Source organism: Orcinus orca, chromosome 5 (assembly GCF_937001465.1).
Source record: "Orcinus orca chromosome 5, mOrcOrc1.1, whole genome shotgun sequence".
In the NCBI taxonomy this organism is placed as follows: Eukaryota; Metazoa; Chordata; class Mammalia; order Artiodactyla; family Delphinidae; genus Orcinus; species Orcinus orca.
In genome coordinates this window covers 26,666,181-26,686,382 of record NC_064563.1, presented here as the reverse complement: position 1 = coordinate 26,686,382, position 20,202 = coordinate 26,666,181, and the positions used below count along the sequence as shown (strand labels likewise).

The 20,202-nt window shown below is 39.3% G+C and overlaps 1 protein-coding gene across 1 annotated transcript in view; it reads left to right on the top strand.

Moving 5' to 3' along the window:
• The window catches only part of PLS1 (plastin 1), a 104,508-nt gene that overhangs the window by 43,549 nt on the left and 40,757 nt on the right, over window positions 1-20,202 (top strand). Inside the window, exons 2-4 of the mRNA XM_012536142.2 lie at window positions 11,164-11,269; window positions 16,120-16,283; window positions 18,107-18,236. Coding sequence (XP_012391596.1) covers window positions 11,200-11,269; window positions 16,120-16,283; window positions 18,107-18,236 — 364 coding nt within the window. The 5' untranslated portion in view covers window positions 11,164-11,199. The remainder of the gene's footprint in view (window positions 1-11,163; window positions 11,270-16,119; window positions 16,284-18,106; window positions 18,237-20,202) is intronic.

Sequence of the window (20,202 nt, the reverse complement as noted above, 5' to 3'; positions counted from 1 at the left end):
TGGATAAAGAAGATGTGGCACATGTATACAATGGAATATTACTCAGCCATAAAAAGAAACGAAATTGAGCTATTTGTAATGAGGTGGATAGACCTAGAGTCTGTCATACAGAGTGAAGTAAGTAAGAAAGAGAGAGACAAATACCGTATGCTAACACATATATATGGAATTTAAGAAAAAAGAAATGTCATGAAGAACCTAGGGGTAAGACAGGAATAAAGACACAGACCTACTAGAGAATGGACTTGAGGATATGGGGAGGGGGAAGGGTAAGCTGTGACAAAGCGAGAGAGTGGCATGGACATATATACACTACCAAACATAAAGTAGATAGCTAGTGGGAAGCAGCCGCATAGCACAGGGAGATCAGCTCGGTGCTTTGTGACCACCTAGAGGGGTGGGATAGGGAGGGTGGGAGGGAGGGAGACGCAAGAGGGAAGAGATATGGGAACATGTGTATATATATAACTGATTCATTTTGTTGTAAAGCAGAAACTAACACACCACTGTAAAGCAATTATACTCCAATAAAGATGTTTAAAAAATATATTGTTTCAAGTAACTAAAGAAGCACAAAGGCGTTAGCACGGTGGGATTCAAGACTCAGCCCTGCCAGGTGTGGGGTTTTCTCTTCACTCATTGTCACTGTTTTCTGCTGAGTGTTGGTTTGGGCTTCTTTCTCAGCCCTGGGTTCTTTCCTCGTGGAGGCAAGATGGCTGCAGCTATTCTGGCCTCTACATCCTCATGAATATGGGTCAAGGGGAGTGTGTGGGACTCTCATGACAGAAAGCTCCACAAAAGCCTTCTGTTTTCTTGGCTCCAGCTGGGCGATATGGCCATCCCTAAACCAAATCACTATGGCCAGAGAGTGTGACGTGCTGATTGGCTTGGACTGGAGCTTCAGTCAAATGGCATGGATAGGTTATAGGGAATGAGTAGAACCCCAAAACTAAAATTGGTGCTGTTACCAGAAGTATAGAAATAGTTGCTGGAGAAGAAAACAAAAGATGTTGAGAAAATTATACTTGAAGTGTTGATGATATTGGAACATTATATGATAGGAACTTGGGTAACACTTGTGTGTTGAATTTTCTTAGCCAGAGAAGTCCAAAGTCGGGGTGGGGTTGGGGGAGACTAGATGCGATGTAAATAATAAACGAGAAGAAAAAGATCCTGGGATGGTAGGCAGATCCAGTTACCTGAGCTAGGAATCTGATTGATGGGCTCTTGACCTGTTGGACCCTCTTCTTTCAGAGGAGCTGACACTTGGAAATGTCCCTCATTGAGATCATATGGTAAGAGGTGCATAACCGAGGTTGGGTTTTGACACATTAAGGGACTAAATATTTTCCTCCTGGCCCTTAGAATGAGCTAGTTTTCTTGAAGTGTTTCTAGAGAAACACAGCATTTCCTCCAAGACCCTTTGGGAGGCCAAGTGAAGTAACAAAATTAGGGAGGTACAGAACCAAAATTAATAGACTGGGGTTCTAGTTAGACACCCCTGGTGTTTATAATAATTCAGATTGTTTGCCAGATTTAAAAATCAGATGGCACATAAAAGTATGGATTTCTGCTTCCATTTAAACATCAGAAGATCAGGCAACTTTGGCCTGATTCCTCTTGGCAACAGTCCATTGGAGCTCAGCCATGGCTTCCTCTTTTAGAGCCCTGATTGGCATCGTGGAAACATCAGGAAAAGGGGTGAAGGCTAGGGAGTCGGATATAGGGACCTCATCCCTCATCTAGGACTTTAGGGACCAGGAAGAATTTTCATGGCCTTCAGAGCAGAAGTGTTGCTGAGCTTGGGACCATGGGGTATCATGGGTCAGTAGGCCCTGAGAAGAACTGACTCCCACTTCATAGATTGTAATTTCCTCAGTTTACAAGTTAGTTATATTCATTTAATGTTGAACTTAGAGTGTGAGGCTTCAGGGGGGTACTGGGGACTAAGGCCTCCCCTTTGGTTCGCACTTCCAAATGGTTCCAATCACGGTCTCCTATGGATATTCTTGACTTAAGCTTGGATCAATAAACTTTACTTTGTATCTTTTAGGTATACATTTAAAGTAGTTTCCTATTTCTCAACTAAAATAATATTATTAACCTTGGCTTCTCTAACAAAGGGGCAGAGGTTTCCCTGCCCCTTGGACAGGCTGCAGTGGAGGAGCTGTGTCTAACCATTGAGGCGTGGTGGATCCATTAGTGTACCCGTCCGGGTGGAGCTAAGGGCACAGGGTGGGAGGTGAGCTTTGCACATTGTCCCTCTGCCTAGGCCATCCCTTTATCACTTCTGCACTTGTACCTACTTTAAGTATTTGGGTTTCAAACCTGAGTCAGCACCTGTTTGGTGTTAGTCAGGGATAATGGGGAGAACTCTGGAGTAAGGGCCTTGTGAGAAGAGACCAATTTTTTTTTTACACGCAGATTTAACCATTCAGTGAGCAACTCTAACTCTTCACACCTATTCATTCAACTGCACAAGTCAGATGACATTTGAACCTCTGGGCTTGAGTGACCAAATCCCGTACACCAAGTAGGGAAGGTCAGAGTTGTCGTGCCAGCAGCTTCCAGTGTCTGTTCTTGGGAAAGTTATTTTTTCCAAGTCCTTCTGTATAATCTACTTTTTTTCTTTTTGTCTGAGTCCATTTTTGGACTCTAAATATTGGTTGACTCACCATATGCTTTTACATAGGTATTCTGGTTGGGGTCTTGCCTACCTCTGACTTGCACTTTGCTTTAATGAAGAAAGAGAGTTACATGAATTTTTCACATGCTAAATGCTTTTCTAAAAACTTCTGTTTTTGTTTTCTTCAAAAGTCTTTGGTCCCTGTCTCTTTCTCCCATTCTTATTTTCTCTTCAGTGCATATGTTTGCTTGTGCATGTGTGTAGATACACGTGCGTGTGCACACAGACACAAACCCACACATGCACACCCCTTTTAGCCTTCTCATATTGCCATTCCATATACTACAATTGCCTTGGCTACAGTTAGAAACTTCCAACCCAGGATTATATATGATATACGCTGAATAACCCCTACAATAAGTGATATATAGTATACAAGGAGGTCCCTTTAAATCCAGATTAAAACAGCAAATGAATTAGGGGATGATTCTAATTTGTTGATCGAAGAGAAGTCATCATAAGATTACTTTATATCATTTATGAAAAAAAATCAGTTTTAGTTAAACTTCTCAGGCATTTATAGTTGAACCTGGTCAGCATTGCATTGAATGTTGTTTTAGAAGAAACTAATTCTTATTCATCTTTAAATCTCCATGCTTAGTCCAGTCAAATAGTACGTTATTTGTTGAGTACTTGAATGAATGAATTTAAACTCCCTTACTAGGGGCTTCGTACTGGGGCTTTGAAGTAAATGGATGTAGAAAGGCCTTGGTGGAAACTCTAGCAGCCACTCAATGCTCAGAAGGCAACCCAAGTCAGAGCCCAAGTGTACAAATACACAGGACTATGATGAATTTAACTGCAGCTGGTCATGGAGATGACCATCGCGGTGGCCCATGCAGTGAGGCAGTGGGGACAAGATGTAGGCGAGTTCTCTCTGTTCTTCTCTACTTTGCCGGAGGATTTCTTTATTTCTCTATCTGGTGTTTGCAAGAGTAACACTTAAAATGTTCCCCTAGGGAAGAATCGGGGCTATATTATTTACTCCTTTGTGAAAGGATTAGGAAAAAGTTGACAAAAACTATTTTGCAAGATTTAGGGCAAAGATTATTTTGAAAGATTTTCAACCCATGTGAGTTCAAAAACTCCAGTGCCATCTTTGTGCCCCTAATACTCAGCACAGTGAACAGGTGTTCATAAGTTGTTGTTGAGTAAATAATGAGGTGAGTGAATGAAGAAGACTGATTATCGAGGTGTGGAAGCCCTCTCTCAGTCTTTTCACTCATCTGTTGGTGGCGCATTTCCCACTGACCATTGTTTTGTTTGGCCCTTTTTTGACCTAGTACTATCCCTGCTCTATGAAGGGAAATATCCCTGATAACGAATTTAACTAAACTTTCCCTATGTACATAATACAGTAAGGCCATGGGGAACATAAAAAGAAGAAAATATGTATCTTTTACCTGCAAAGAGCAAGCAATGAAGTTAGGAAGGTGAATAAGAATAAAATAGCAAAATGTGACGATTACAAGACAACACATAATCAAGAATACATTAGTGTATGTGAATAATACATGAGAGCCAAGGTAAAGACAGAGGCGATCTAATGCGGGTGAGAGGGGTTAAGGAGATGTGGGCATTAGTGAGTGGACTGTTGGATTGAGCATAGGTGGCAGAGAGCATGTTAACTTGGTAGTGTGGGGAGTAATGAGATGGTTAAGACTTGGAAAAACTGAAGCGGAAAAAAGCCCCAACATTAAGATAACAGTATATTGTTACTTTTTGTTTTGTTTGTTTTTGCAGATTACCAGGCCTCCCTTTGAGAGGTCACAAATGAGTCAATTCGGAGCCAACTGTCCCTTCATCCCAGGTGTTAAACCTGTCTTAACTCTTCATAATGGTGCCTAATTATGTTTCTAGGATCGTGGAGGCACTTAGGAAATTATTTTGCTTATTTGAGAATAACGGGAACTCTTTTTAACATTACCTTTTAAAAAATAGTTTGGGGCTTGGAAAATCCTGGCTGTTGGCGATCAAATTGATCACTTTTTAGGAAACCTAGCATGGCTGCCCCTTGTAGAATGAATGAGAAAGCTGAGCTCCGTTCTGTCAGAGCAGAAAGATGCTCAGGGAAAATGTGAATTACACTGTACCCATTAATAACTTGCTTAGTCCAAAGGGCACTCCAGGCTGGTGTGTAGAATAGGAGACTAATATTTAACAAAGTCAATGGTATCCCAATTCATACTTATATTAGAGAGTCAGTGGACATTCCAGTTAACTAAAGAAAATCTGATTTGAAGAAATTAACAGATTGATATGGAATATGATGTTTGCTTTTTGCAAAATGAATGACACAGCTCTCTATTGTGAAATGTAATTGAAAAAGGAGATTGATGGAAATATTATAGATAGATAAAAATATTTTCCAGGTTTCCTTTAGATTAGAAAGAAAACTCTTCAATTGATTTGTATTTCTTAGCTGTTTATTTTTTCACATAGTGATTTATTCCAGTGACCCTGTGATCTATCTTCCTTCCTTCCTTCCTCCCTCCCTCCCTCCCTTCCTCCCTTCCTTTCTTTCTGTCTTTTTTTTAAAAATTTTTCACCTGTGATCTTTCAACTTGTAGTGGAGAGCTGAATATAGGATGTGAAAGGAAAAGAGGAGGGCTGTGGTGGGAGCTCAGTTTGTGAAGAAGGGAAGGAGGAGACAGGACACCAGTAGAACTGCTACTCACCAGAGGTACTGAAATGCTCTGGAACATCTGATCCTGGTCACTTCTCTAGAGAGACACCATCAAGGCTTTTGCCATAAAAAATCAGGTAGGAAAGAAATACCACATTTCTTTATGTTCTTTTTTTAAAAATTAATTTATTTATTGGCTGCGTTGGGTCTTCATTGCTGTGCACGGGCTTTCTCTAGTTGCGGTGAGCGGAGGCTACTCTTCGTTGCGGTGCGCCGGCCTCTCATTGCGGTGCCTTCTCTTGTTGCAGAGCACAGGCTCTAGGTGCACGGGATTCAGCAGTTGTGGCATGTGGGTTCAATAGCTGTGGCTCACAGGCTCTAGAGTGCAGGCTCAGTAGTTGTGGTGCATGGGCTTAGTTGCTCCGCGGCATGTGGGATCTTCCCGGACCAGGGTTTGAACCCATGTCCCCTGCATTGGCAGGCAGATTCTTAACCACTGCACCACCAGGGAAGCCCAACAGATTTGATTTTGAATCTTTTATTTTGTCTACCTTCCTTGGGCAGGTTACCTAATCTTTGTAGGCCTCTAATTTACATTTGAAGGGAGGATGCTTGTTCCATCAGAGGAACAGATAAATGGTGAGCTCATGTGTGTGAGGAAGGTGGCATAGTTCCAGCCCCACTGAAAGTCCTCTCTAAATATTTGCCATTATTGTTTTTAAGACTAGAGAAGGGGAAAGAAGGGAAGAAGGGAATTTTGGAGAATGGGCTGGGGGAAGGCTGCCTGCCCTGGGCCAGTGGTTCCCCGGAGAACTCAGAAACTCAGGTGTCCCGGTCTAGGACCACAGTGGGAGGAGGGAAAGCAGAATAGCCGGGAAGCCAAAAGGTACCAGGAAAGACAGCTTTGATCCCTCGAAGTTGGGACCTTTGGGATTGGTAGAAAGGCATCAAAGTCTTGTTGGTCTCAGGGTTGTTTCTAATGCCTTTTTCTTTGAAACTGTCCTAAGAACTTTAGATCCTGCCAATCGTAAAGGGCTACTTAGACTAATTTTGGTAAAGATTTTAAAGGTTCAAGGAAGTTAGAAATTTGAGGGAGGAGAAAAGATGAGATCCAATTTCATCTAAATTAAAAAGTTCATTTTTAGAATATACTCTCTTAACTTTCCAATTTTATGTTTGGTTGTGTCAGGTACACTTGAGGATTCGGAGAGGGGAGAAAAGGGGCTTTAATTGGTGAAAGAAGGTTTTACTTAAAATTATATGGGCTAAAAAAAAAAAGCAGAGGAGGAAAGCAGAGTTGAAATTATTGAAGATGTATAGGGCACATGTCAAAATCCATGGGAAGATGTACCTGTCTAGAGAATTCAGCATAACCTGCCCTGTTGGTGGATCTCTGGTCAGTGATCCTGGCCACCTCTGGGCTGCATCTTTCAGGACTGACTTTGGAAAACTATGCTCTGAGCTGTATCAGGCATCCAGGTATGTGTGTTTCAATGTTTGGGTACCTGTTAGTGATGTGTTCTTCATTTCTAAAACTACAAAGTGAATTCTAGTAACTGTGTATTCTACAGTGTTTCAGGACCGACAAGTTATGTGGTAAATAAAAATGAGTTGATCTAGCTAGAGTGTTTTCCCCAAAACTTTATAAAGAATTTTACAGAAGCTGATTTCTTTTAAAATGCAAATTCTTATTTCACAGATATATAATATATGCTTCATATGTTGTGTAAGTTATTGTGTGATTATTGTACAAACACATATTGACATGTTTTTATGATTTGATGTCAGATTATATGGGGGAGGCGGCAGAGCATATTGGCCTAGAAGTAGGAATTAGACAGTCAGGTTCTGCCGTAACTCAGTTAGGAGACAATGAGAGTTATTCACTTTGGGACCTTGAGAAAGTTACTCAATCCTATGAAACATCCCTTTCTCAATTATAAAATGAGGACAGTACCTACCTCATGGAGTGGTGAGGAGTAAGTGAGAATGGACACAAAGCATTTAGGACGGTGCATTAATCACCTAAGTCTGGGAGTAGTAAGAAAAATAAATATGGGGATACTAGTTATAGGGTCATTGAGCTTTTCTTCTAAAATTTTTTTTGGGCCTCTCACTGCCGTGGCCTCTCCCGTTGCAGAGCACAGGCTCTGGACGCGCAGGCTCTGCGGCCATGGCTCACGGGCCCAGCCGCTCCGCGGCATGTGGGATCCTCCCGGACCGGGGCACGAACTGGTGTCGCCTGCATCAGCAGGTGGACTCTCAACCACTGCGCCACAAGGGAAGCCCTCTTCTAAAATTTTAACATAATACTTTGAAACTTTAATTCTCGTCCATAAAGTTTTTAAACGTCAGTGCTTCTTATCGTAGCAGAAACATTTTTCCATGGAAAAATATCATAGTAAGCAATTTATTTGGGGATCATGTAACAGTCTTTTACATATCAAATACTTTCTCAGCCAACAGTGTATATTGCTCCCGATAAGTTTATTGTGCTATGTAAAAATGCTTGTTGGGACTTCCCTGGTGATCCAGTGGTTAGGACTCCATGCTCTCAATGCAGGGGGTGCAGGTTCAATCCCTGATGAGGGAACTAAGATCCTGCATGCTGCGCAGAGCAGCCAAAAAAAACATGCTTGTTAAGGCAGACTATATACTGTACTTAGTTTCTGAAGAATCCTAATATTATCATAATTTTGCAAAACCTTAGAAAAATATTGATATTGTATGTTTATGCAGAGTCTATACTTACAAAACAGGCAATATATTTTCCATTAACCATTCTACCGCTAAATCGTCATGCCTTTGTGGAAGACTATAAATTACTTTGCTATTTTAATCATAGTATTTTGCTTTGTAAGGAAATATAGGTGCTCTTACTTAAAATTGTAACATATAGATATAGGTACGTATATATTAATCTTATTATCTGTCAGTGTTCAATAGTGTATACTTTCAGACCACTAGTATTTATTTTATTTTTTTCCAGTGTTTTACCACAATTACTTCTATTGTTTTTCGGTTATTTTTGATTTTGATAGGCTTATAATCTAAAAAAATAAGTTAAAAATATACATAATGAAAAGTAAGCCCCTTTATCATTGTGCCTCCAATCCCCCATTTTCCCTCGAGAGGCAATCACTGTTACCTTTCTCTGTATCCTTCTGGAAATGCTTTTATAAATACACAACTGATACAGCTCCCCTTCCGCCAACCATATTATTCTTCTGCATCTTGCTTTCTTCTTTTAAGAATATATCTTAAAGATTGTTCTGTATTTTTCTCATTTAAATACTAAAGGACTTGTATAATGCTATAAACTTCTTTATCCTTATGAAATAATATCATTTGGGTAAATTGTTTTTTCACTGCGTTTATGTGCTGGTTTTGTCTGATTGTGGGAGAATAAAAATATTTTATGTAATTAACAAGTGACATACATTTGAACAGGCTTGAGCAAAGAATAGAACTCCAGGTATATTTATCATTTCAAATGCAAGGTCAACACGAGGACTGTTAATTTGCAGCCTTTCTGTGGAGTGTGAATGCTAAAATTGGAGCACTATTTTTAAAACTTTGAGACAAGGGATAGAAACCATTTTGAATATGGGAAAGGATATGCAGGATATCCAAAACCACAGAGAGTCAAAGCCAGCCATGACAGAATTAGCATTTTGCAGACTGGGGGTTATCCTTAAAAATCCTAAAAGGATTGTGTCATCTCTTTCAACACAAAATGAGTATGCCTGTAAATAGTATTAAATACAGTAAAACATTGTAACAGTGAGAATTCAATAAAAATGTGGACATGTATTTAATGCTGACATGTAAGAAATTGCATCCAGGAAGTAAGAATTCCATTTAAACCCAAAACAACCTAATTAAAAAATGAGCAGGGCTTCCCTGGTGGTGCAGTGGTTGGGAGTCTGCCTGCCGATGCAGGGGACACGGGTTCGTACCCCAGTCCGGGAAGATCCCACATGCCACGGAGCGGCTGGGCCCGTGAGCCATGGCCACTGAGCCTGTGCGTCCGGAGCCTGTGCTCCGCAACGGGAGAGGCCACAGCAGTGAGAGGCCCTTGTACCACCAAAAAAAAAAGAAAAAAAAAAATTATGTGCTGGGACTTCCCTGGTGGCTCAGTGGTTAGGAATCCACCTGCCAATGCAGGGGACACGGGTTCAATTCCTGGTCTGGGAAGATCTCACATGCTGCGGAGCAAATAAGCCCGCAAGCCACAACTACTGAGCCCGCATGCCACAACTACTGAAGCCCATGTGCCTAGAGCCCATGCTCTGCAACAAGAGAAGCCAATGCAATGAGAAGCCTGCACACCACAACAAAGAGTAGCCCCCACTCGCCGCAACTAGAGAAAGCCCTCGAGCAGCAACGAAGACCCAATGCACCCAGAAATAATAATAAAAAATAATAATAATAAAAAAAATTATGTGCTTAACCCCCAAATTAGGAATGTTTAGGGATGATGTTGAACCTCTTATATAAATATGTGTGTAAAAAAAGAGAATTTCCTGCTTAGCTTCAGTTCTTATTATCTTATAAAACACTCATTTTCACTTACTTTCTGAAATATGTATAACTTTAATGTAATTAGGTGTGTTTAAGAGGAATACATGATTTGTATTCATCTATAACTTTACATTGAAAAACCATGAAGTCATTTTAAAAATGAGTTGTTCTGCTATATATTAGAAGCGTTAAAAATGTAAGTAATTCTTGGGAATTCCCTGGTGGTCCAGTGGCTAGGACTCGGCACTTTCACTGTCTCGGCCCGAGTTCAATCCCTGGTCAGGGAACTAAGATCCCCGTAGCCGTGCGGCACAGCCAAAAGAAAAAAAAAGTAAGTAATTCCATCTTGAAATATTTATCTACAGCAATAAACATGGATCTGTACAGAGCTTTATCTGTAAGGATGTTCATTGTAGCATTTGTTTATAATGCAAAATTAGAAGCAATGCAAATACCATGAAACAAGGGATTTACCAAATAAGTTATGACATAGTACTATGTGGCCATTAAATATTATGTTGATACATACAATGTATTAGTACAAAAAATTATAATATACTCAAATTTTCACCCCCCAGTAAAGGTACAGGTGCATTTGAAAAGCAAACCAGAAAGATGCAGATAAAATGTACTAGTTGATATTTCTGGATAGTAGGATTGTGGCTAATTTAAAATTTCTGATTTGGGCCTTTGCTACCAATTATTTTCTATAATGAATATCACATGCTTTCTTTTCTTACAACCCAGTTTTGCATCATTTTTGTTTGTTTGTTTTAGTTTGTCTCACCTGCTCAGAGTAAGAAGGGCCCTGCAGATCTGGGAAAGACCTAGCACAGGGAAAGGGAAAGGAGGTGGCAATGGTTGAATGCTGTAAAGTTAAACATTAGAGCCACAAGCTCTATCCAAGATGATCCAGCTCTAACTTTATTCTTTTTGTGGACATTATTCATGTCCTAAAATTTTACTTTCCAACCACACTCTTTATATTTTTAAATGCTATACTTTCCTCAACTTGAAATGCTTCTTTTACTGAAACAGTGGGTCAAATGTAAATGAAAATTATACAAACCATTGAGAAATGCCTATGCCCTGGATAAGCACAGGGTGTGGAAAACCGGTGTTTCTTCCCTTTACTGAATCTCAGTTATTGTCTGGCTCACCTGTGCTGGGAAAGAGTATTATCAGGGGATCTATTCCTAGTTGTTTCTCGTCAGCCAGACCTCTCAGGTGATTTCTTCTAGATATTTTACTGCCTGTGTCCTCTGTTACTGCTTACGTAAATGTTTCCAGAGGGCTAACGTTCTTTTTCTAACATTGCTTTTCCTAGATATAAAGACCTGAAGGTAGTCTTTCCTACTCAGAGATGGAGAACAGCACCACCACCATTTCTCGGGAGGAGCTGGAAGAACTACAAGAAGCATTTAATAAAATAGGTATGCTTGAGAAAAACTAAATACACAGTTACTATTCTGCTTGATACCATCCTTCCAGGAATGGAACAATACCTTCTATTGCTTCCACCACTACCCCTTAACCCCCAGATTTATTCCTTTTTTTTTTTCCCATCTGGGTTTCACTGGATTCTTTCTTTCTTTCTGAAAGATAGACTAAGACTGGCTTGAATTTCTAGGAGAATTGGACTTTGAATTCTTTGATCATTTCTTTGCAGAGAATACACCAGGTTAATGAATGACAGTGTAATTAAATATGCTTAACATGATCTTCTCATTACAGAGAAAATATAGAAACACTTCCTTGTCTGTAAGCTGAACTCTGGCCTCCATGTGTTTGTCACGAACAATAACACATTTTGCCTTCATGCAGAATATTTTAAAATCTTGATATAGTTTTTATTTTTTATTTTATTTTTTAAAAATCTTTTTAAAAATTTATTTAATTTTTTTCTTTTTGGCTGCATTGGGTCTTTGTTGCTACGTGCAGGCTTTCTCTAGTTGTGGCGAGCAGGGGCTACTCTTCGTTGCAGTGCGCAGGCTTCTCATTGCAGTGGCTTCTCGTTGCAGAGCACGGGCTCTAGGCACTCGGGCTTCAGTAGTTGTAGCATGCGGGCTCAGTAGTTGTGTCTCACGGGCTCTAGAGTGCAGGATCAGTAGTTGTGGTGCACAGGCTAAGCTGCTCTGCGGCATGTGGGATCTTCCTGGACCAGGGCTCGAACCCGTGTCCCCTGCATTGGCAGGCAGATTCTTAACCACTGTGCCACCAGGGAAGCCCTTGATATAATTTTTAAAGGCTATATGTCTTATTTTCCTTCTCCCTCATGCATAATTTAAAAAGCTTAGTGTTGCTTTTAAAGGTCACACCTCTTATATTTCTTCTTTCACTTTTAAAGCCATTCAGTGTTTTGTCTTTATGACATCATTTTGACAGCTTTGTCTTCTTCTTCCAAAAAATTCCCCCATCCTCTGTCAGATCACGATTCTTCTGCATTTTGCTTTTAGGAAACCCATGAGAATATGAATACCATCTTTTGCTCTAGTCTGTACATGCGTGCAAGTGAAAGGTGAACCTAGGGAAAGGTGAGTGTAGTGAATAGATATTGAGATGGTAACAACCTCAACCTTGCCCCTGCCTCAATGGTCTCCTTTGCTGGTGCATTAGAGCACTCTGGAAAGCAGAGTCAGAGGGTAGACCAGGGAGGATGGAATGATCACAGTTGGTCTTGTGCCTAGATTTCTCACAAACCTAGTGAATAATGACTAAAATTAATGTAGGTGAAATGCAGTGCAGAAGTTTCAGAGATCAAGATAAAGAAAGAAAGATTTAAGTTTTAAAAAATAAAGCTCTCTCTGAAAAAACAAATGAGTAAAGTTCTCAGGAAGCTCGTGACTTACAAACTGTTGTTATGAAATAAAGTGAATTCTACAAATCTCTGGGCCTTTCCACTTCTCCCTGCACAGCTGTTTCCAGAGTAACTCAGACCTTCAGAATACAGTCCACATGGTGGCCGCCTTAGGCTCGTTATTTTGCAGGCAGTAGAGCATTGCATGATTTCTAAAAAGTTATTGTTAAAAATACATTTTATGGAGTATTGTATGCAGTGCACAGTGTCTTTCCAAGACAAAAATTGGGCAATTATTGAAATGTTCTGCTCATTTCGAGCATTGAAACAGAGGAAGTAATAAAAATGTATCTCCTAGTTTGGTATTTTTCATTATTTTATAGGTACAGTTTGGCAGCTTGAATAAAAGTGCTACCTCGGTCTTAGTAAAACGAATGAATTAGTTCTATTTCACACACCAACTTTAATCTTTATATCTCATGGACATATAATCTTGCAATATTTATTTAATGATATTTTGAATAAATAATTCATTGATGGAACAGTTCTGACAGCAAGATAATTTGCTCTGTGTGAGGGAAGTGCTAACACTAGCAGAATTTATACTTCCTTACTTTATGTATAAGATAACTTTTTACTCATGAACTCAGTAATCCTCTGCTAATTTGTACCAAACAACTTTTCTCAGAGGCAGAGGGACATGCCCATCCAACCTTGCTAGATGGGATATTTTTGGGTCCCTAGGGAGAAGTGAGAGGTTAAAATATTTGTCTTTTTTTTTCCCAATTGTGGTAAAATATACATAACATAAAATTTACCATTTTAACCATTTTCAAGTGTACAGTTTGTTGGCATTAAGTAGATTCACATTGTTATGCAACTTTCACCACCATCTATTTCTAGAACTTTTTCATCTTCCCAAACTGAAACTATACTCATTAAAAACTATTAAAGACTAACTCCTCAGCAATCCTCCTCCCCCACATGCCTGCCCCCTGGGGTTACCACCATTCTACTTTGGTCTCTGTGAATTTGGCTACTCTAGGTAGCTCATATAAGTGGAATCATATAATATTTGTTTTTCTGTAACTGGCTTATTTCACTTAGCATAATGTCTTCAGGGTTCATCTATGTTGTAGCATGTGTCAGAATTTCCTTTTTAAGATGGAATAACATTCCACTGTATGTCTCTACTACATTTTGTTTATCCATTCATCTGTTGATGGGCTTCTGAGTTGTTTCTACCCTATTGGCTATTGTGAGTAATGTTACTATGAACATGGGTGTACAAATATCTGTTCAAGTCTCTCTCTTCAGTTATTTTTGGTATATACTCAGAAGTGAAATTGCTGGATAATTTAATTCTGTTTAATTTTTTTGAGGAACTACCAAACGGTTTCCAACAGTGGCTGCATCGTTTTAACTCCTACCAGCAATGCTCAAGGGTTCCAGTTTCTTCAAATCCATGCCAATGATTACTACTTTCTGTTTTTGTTTGTTTGTTTGTTTTTGCAACAGCTATCCTCATGAGTATAAAATATCTCATTGTGGTTTTGATTTGCATTTCCCTGATGATTAGTGATGTTGAATATCTTTTCATGTGCTTACTGGCTATTTGTATGTCTTCTTTGGAGAAATGTCTATTCGAGTCTTTTGCCCATTTTTAAATCAGGTTGTTTGTTGTTTTGTTGTTGAGTTGTAGGAAAGCCTTGTCTCTTTTTAAACTGTGATTTTATGGCTATTTATCCTAAGGCTTGATTTCCTCATCTTTAAAATTAGAATAATATTATTAACTACCTCAAAGTTGTTGTAAGGATTTCATTAGATAAGTGAAGTTCTTAACAAATCACTTGGCACAGAATATGTGCTCATTAAGTGATATCTATTATTTCTTGTCATGTCACACCCAAACCACAGAGGTTGTAGGGATGGAGTTGAGATTTAAGCACACAGATCTGTCCATCTTCAGAGCCCTAACTCTTAATGATAGTTTAGCATGACGGATAGCATGTAAGTAACTTTTTCTTGATCTTGTTTATTTTTAAATACTCCCCACCACAGTGCTGGTAGGCAGTAAGTCTGCCTAGTCTATTTGTCTATTTCAGAATTATAGGAAACAATTCTGAACTGGTGATGTACTAAATAATGAGATTTTACTCTAAATTCAAAGAAAGCAATTATTGCAATTTAGCTTCCTTTTGAGATTATAGCACTATTTTGGTTCTTGGTAGATTCTAGTTTAGAAATTTTTCATCATTCTGAACAGTATTAATTCTAAAACTTGTGTATGAGAGTTTAAAAGAAAAGTTTCTGTCTTGTAATTCATTCAGTTTTAGTGTTAATAGCTCTTATACTGAGGAAAGAGAAATATAGGAAACAAAGCAACTACTACCAGATGAGTAAAGAGAGCCTATACAAGGTGGATCCAGGCAACTAACCAAACAATCCAAAGCCCTGTTGCCAACTCTGGCCAGAAGTGTTTTGTGTTGCCTTTGTTCTGTGTCAAGAATCGATATCCGGTCTCTAGGGAAAACCCAGGGAAGGGTATCTCAGTGATGATGTGAAAACACCTGGAAACCTATTTCCAAAAGTCCAAATGTAGGTGTGAAATTATTTCTTGAACACTTAATCTCAAAATGACATCAAACATCATTTGGCCTACATAATGGTATCATAAATACCTAATGAAGAAGCAGTGAATTATTGACAAGTGAAACAGAACTGTCACCAAGTGAAATGTAGACCAGAAGTGCCTTATGTGTATTTTACATGATGCACATATTTTATATGGAATGTGGGACCAGATTTCCATTTCGTAAATTACATAAAGAAGTCAAAGTCTGGGTGGGTGTTCCCCTATGACTGATGCTGCTATATTTCTTACTAGATATCTGAGACCTCCCCATGCTTATTTCTTTGAAACTTAGTCATGTGCTAAACCTGAGTTTTTCGTCTGTCAGCACAATGTCCTTATTATACACTTAAAATACATATGGTAGCCCTAAATCTATGGGGGTAAAGTTCATTAAATATGAATTTTTTTGGTAAAGTATATAGTATACCTTGTACAATTCAGGTGTAGGAGAAAAGATTACTGCCACTTGTGAAACAAACCTGAAATGTTCTGCCTGACTGTGAGTCTCCCAAACAGCCTTCTTTTTTTTTTTTCTTTTAGTATTTATTTATTTGGCTACGTTGGGTCTTAGTTGCAGCACGCAGGCTCTTCATTGCGGCATGCAGGCTTCTCTCTAGTTGTGGTGCGTGGGCTCCAGAGTGCGTGGGCTCAGTGGTTGCAGCACACGGGCTTAGTTGTCCTATGGCATGTGGGATCTTAGGTCCCCAAGCAGGGATCGAACCCGCGTCCCCTGCACTGGAAAGTGGATTCTTAACCACTGGACCACCAGGGAAGTCCCCAAACAGCCTTCTGAGTGCAGATCTCCAACAGGGTACAAGTGATATTTGATAGCTCATAATTTACCTTTTTAGATATTGACAACAGTGGGTATGTCAGTGACTATGAACTCCAGGACCTGTTTAAGGAAGCAAGCCTTCCTCTGCCTGGCTACAAGGTTCGCGAAATCGTGGAGAAAATTCTAGCAGTTGCTGACAACAACAAAGATGGGAAAATCAGCTTCGAAGAGTTTGTGTCAGTAAGTAATCTAAATGCTCTCCTGGCTACTGATTGTTTTGCTTCAAGCAGAATTTCAATAATGTCATTGCTCTCTTTGGTTAAATCTGGCTTCAGAGACCAGATAATGCACTGCTTTAAAGTGATGATGATAACAATAACAACAATAATTTCCACAGATAATTCATAAAACAAAGGAAAAAATTATTCTCAAATTGTTGGAATTGAAGTCAGGTTTAGATAATAATCTTTCATGCCCTACTAAAACTACAGTTGAATTTAAATGCTTATTGACTATCTCTGTATGCAGAATATTTTCGTATCTTAGTACTTGGTCTTGAGAAGTGGAATACTTTTTTGTAACTGAAATAGCTAAGGTATGGAAGATGTACCTCCTAGAAACCGGTTGTTTCCTTGTGATTGGTTCTATCTTCAGTTTTGGTAAAGCCACCAGGTGAATTTTGATGCCAACTGTGGTTTCATTATTAAACTACCTTGAGACTCAGGGAACTGAAGAAGATGCAAAATAATATATGACTCCACCAATAAAAGAAAAATAGAACTGAATATTGTGTATCAGGTATTTCAAACCTCTCAGGCTGAGAGAGATGACTGAGTTGCCATTGCCAGCTGGCAGTTGAGGAAGAGCTGTCACTACCTTCCATCAACACCACCATGACTGTGTTTTTCACATGAAAATTAATGAACTAATTTATTCACTAATATAATTGAATAAATATTTATGAAATAGAAATTGCCTGCTTTTGCATTCTTTATTCATCTGGCAAATATCTGAGCTCCTTTCTTGCCAGGAACTCAGGCACTGTGAGTAATGTGGTGAACAAAAAGAGATGTAGCTCAGCTTTCATGGAGTTTACAGGTGGAGGGGAAGACGGCATCACACAGATGGATAAAAGATAACTGTGATAAATGCTGTGACAGAGCAGGACAGGTCCCTTGAAAGTTTGTAGTAGGAGGAAGTGAACTTGGTGGGGAGTTAGGGAACTCAGAGATTCAGGGAAATGGAAGACTGTCCCTGAAGCTGTGAAGACTGAGTTGCGATCTGAAGGAACAGATAAAAGGGGCAGGTGGGGGAAATGAGTACTGTGCAAGGCAGGCAGAGGTAACAGCATGTGTAGAGTCTCTGTGCCTTTAGGGGTGGTGAATTCTCTCAAGCACTTGAAAAAAACATCAGTGTGGCTGGAGCTGAGATGCTAAGGGTTAGGAATGTGGCTAGAGAAGTGAGTCAGGTCATCATGGTCTTGTAGGATTTTTGTTTTTATCCTAAGAGCAGTAGGAAGCCAGTGGAATAGAGTATGAATTGACATGATCAGATTTGCATTTTTTAAAACTCACTTTGTCTGCTGCATGGAGAACTGATTGAATTCAGTTTATCCAGGCTCTAGGGTAGCCAGTGACAGAGGGCCTGACAGAGGGCGTTTCTCTCTACATCTGTGTAATTTCCAGCAAAAGCTGACTTCTTGACTTTAACATGTATACGTTTGAGCTGTTCAGATGGGATAATATCTTTGTTAAGGCATTTTAAAATCTTCATCATGTAGCTAGTTATTCTTTAGTTTTTAGTACAAAAGACCATGGCAAGTCTAGGCGAACAGTTTCAGTGTGTACACTTTGAGTTTAATTATAGGTTGGGGTGCAAACATTTGTCCATTTTGTGTTGTTATAAAATGACATGAGAGTTATCTGTCTACACAAGCAATAAGTGCAAGAACAACTGATTAGTATTTATTTCGATGTCATTCCGAATAAATAACTATCCTTTACGTTGCACGGATTTTAATGGTTATTTAATCAAGAGTCAATTTTACTTCTCTCCCATTGCAGCTAATGCAAGAGTTAAAAAGCAAAGACATCAGCAAAACATTCAGAAAAATAATTAACAAAAGAGAAGGGATTACTGCTATTGGAGGAACTTCATCCATTTCCAGTGAGGGCACACAGCATTCTTATTCAGGTAACCAACCGCCTGCTCCAAATTTAATCTTTCAATCATTGGTTCATTCAACAAGTCCTGTATGTCATCAAATCTAAGATGCCATTTACTGTAATTCGCACCATTGTTTTATGTGTCCTTGAGGGAAAATGAGACTAAATTATAAAGTGCCATCAGATTTGAAATGTGTCATAATTTCAGAGGCGTCAGAATGCAAAATCCTAGAATTTATGGTAAGTAACAATAAATGAGTTTTTACTATGTGTCAGGAACAGTGGATAACAGAATTAGAAACAGCAAAGTAGAAGTTATTTATATTTCAGCACTGAATGTGTTTAATCATGACCTTGGAATGGATTTTTCATCCTGACCCGTGAGATGAGTTTACTTTAGACCTATTTTAGGGATGGTGGAGAGGTTTATTGCGAGGACTTTCCATTTTGGGGAACTGAGATTCCTGATTCATCTTTTATCAAGCAACCAAATGACTGGTAGAGCACAGCACCTGATTTGCTTGATCTGATAGGATCACTGGATTGTTGCCCAGTGGGAAATCCAGAGTCGCATTAACTCCTAAGAGGAGATGGCTTGCCCCATGCTAAGCTTGCTTCTCAGGATCAAGATGCCTAAAAACCTTTGGCCAAGTTCCTTTTGTTCATGTTAACATAATTAGAACTATGCTTTTAAAATTTTTGATAAAAAACTCACTTTAACTTTCCCCCCTCTTTCTTCCTTTGAGATCTGAATTTGTTAATTATCCTCTTGGTTCTCTTCCTTTCTAAATGGATTTTCCTCCAACAGTATACTCACACTTCTCCTACTCATTGTATATATTTTCCTAACTTTTTCCCACCAGGGAAGTGTAGTGGGGAAGGCAGTGGTCTATAACTCCATTTCTTGAAAGGTACTTACTCCTTAACTCTATTTCTGCCTGTCCATTCTAATGAAATGGCTTCTCCATTAAAAAAAAAACAACTTTTTATTAAGGTATCGTATGCATTTAGCAAAGTACTGTGATCTTACATATACAGCTCAATGAGTTTTCACATGTGTATACATCATGGAGCTGCATTCATGCAACTGCCAACCAGATCAAAACACAACATTTCTATCACCTGAGTGTCTCCCTCTTGCCTCTAACAGTAACTGTCCACTTTCTGATGTCTATCACCGTAGATTATTTTTTTAGCTTGTTTATTGAGGTACAAGATACACAGAGTAAAGTGCATACAGTGCCCTATTCTTAAGTATAATGGGAGGATTTTTTTAACCTATGAATACACCCATGTAACCATTATTTAGAACCAGATACAGAACATTTAATGGCTTTTAAAAAAAGAACAGCTTGGGCTTCCCTGGTGGCGCAGTGGTTGGGAGTCCGCCTGACGATGCAGGGGACGCGGGTTTGTGCCCCAGCCCTGGAAGATCCCACATGCCGCAGAGTGGGTGGGCCCGTGAGTCATGGCCACTGAGCCTGTGCATCCGGAGCCTGTGCTCCGCAACGGGAGAGGCCACAGCAGTGAGAGGCCCGAGAACCGCAAAAAAAAAAAAAAAAAAAAAAAAGAACAGCTTTATTTGAGATATAATTGCGATACCATAAATTCATCCTTTGAAAGTATAGTTCAGTAGTTTTTAATATATTCAGAGTTGTACAGTCATTAGCACCCTGTAGTTTTAGAACACTTTCATTACTCCATAGAGAAACCCCATGCTCATTAGCAGCCACTCCCCATTTCCCCCTCCCCCCAGGCTCTGGCAACCATTAATCTACTTTTTATTTGTATAGATTTGCCTATTCTGGAAATTTCATGTAAATGAAATTATACAGTAGTGGCCTTTCACTTGACGGGCTTCTTCCCTGACATAATATTTTCAAGTATCATTCATGTTGTGGCATGTATCGTACTTCATTCTTTTTTATTGCTGAATAATTTCTGTTCTATGGCTAATATCACGTTTTGTTTATCCTTTCATCAGTTGATAGATT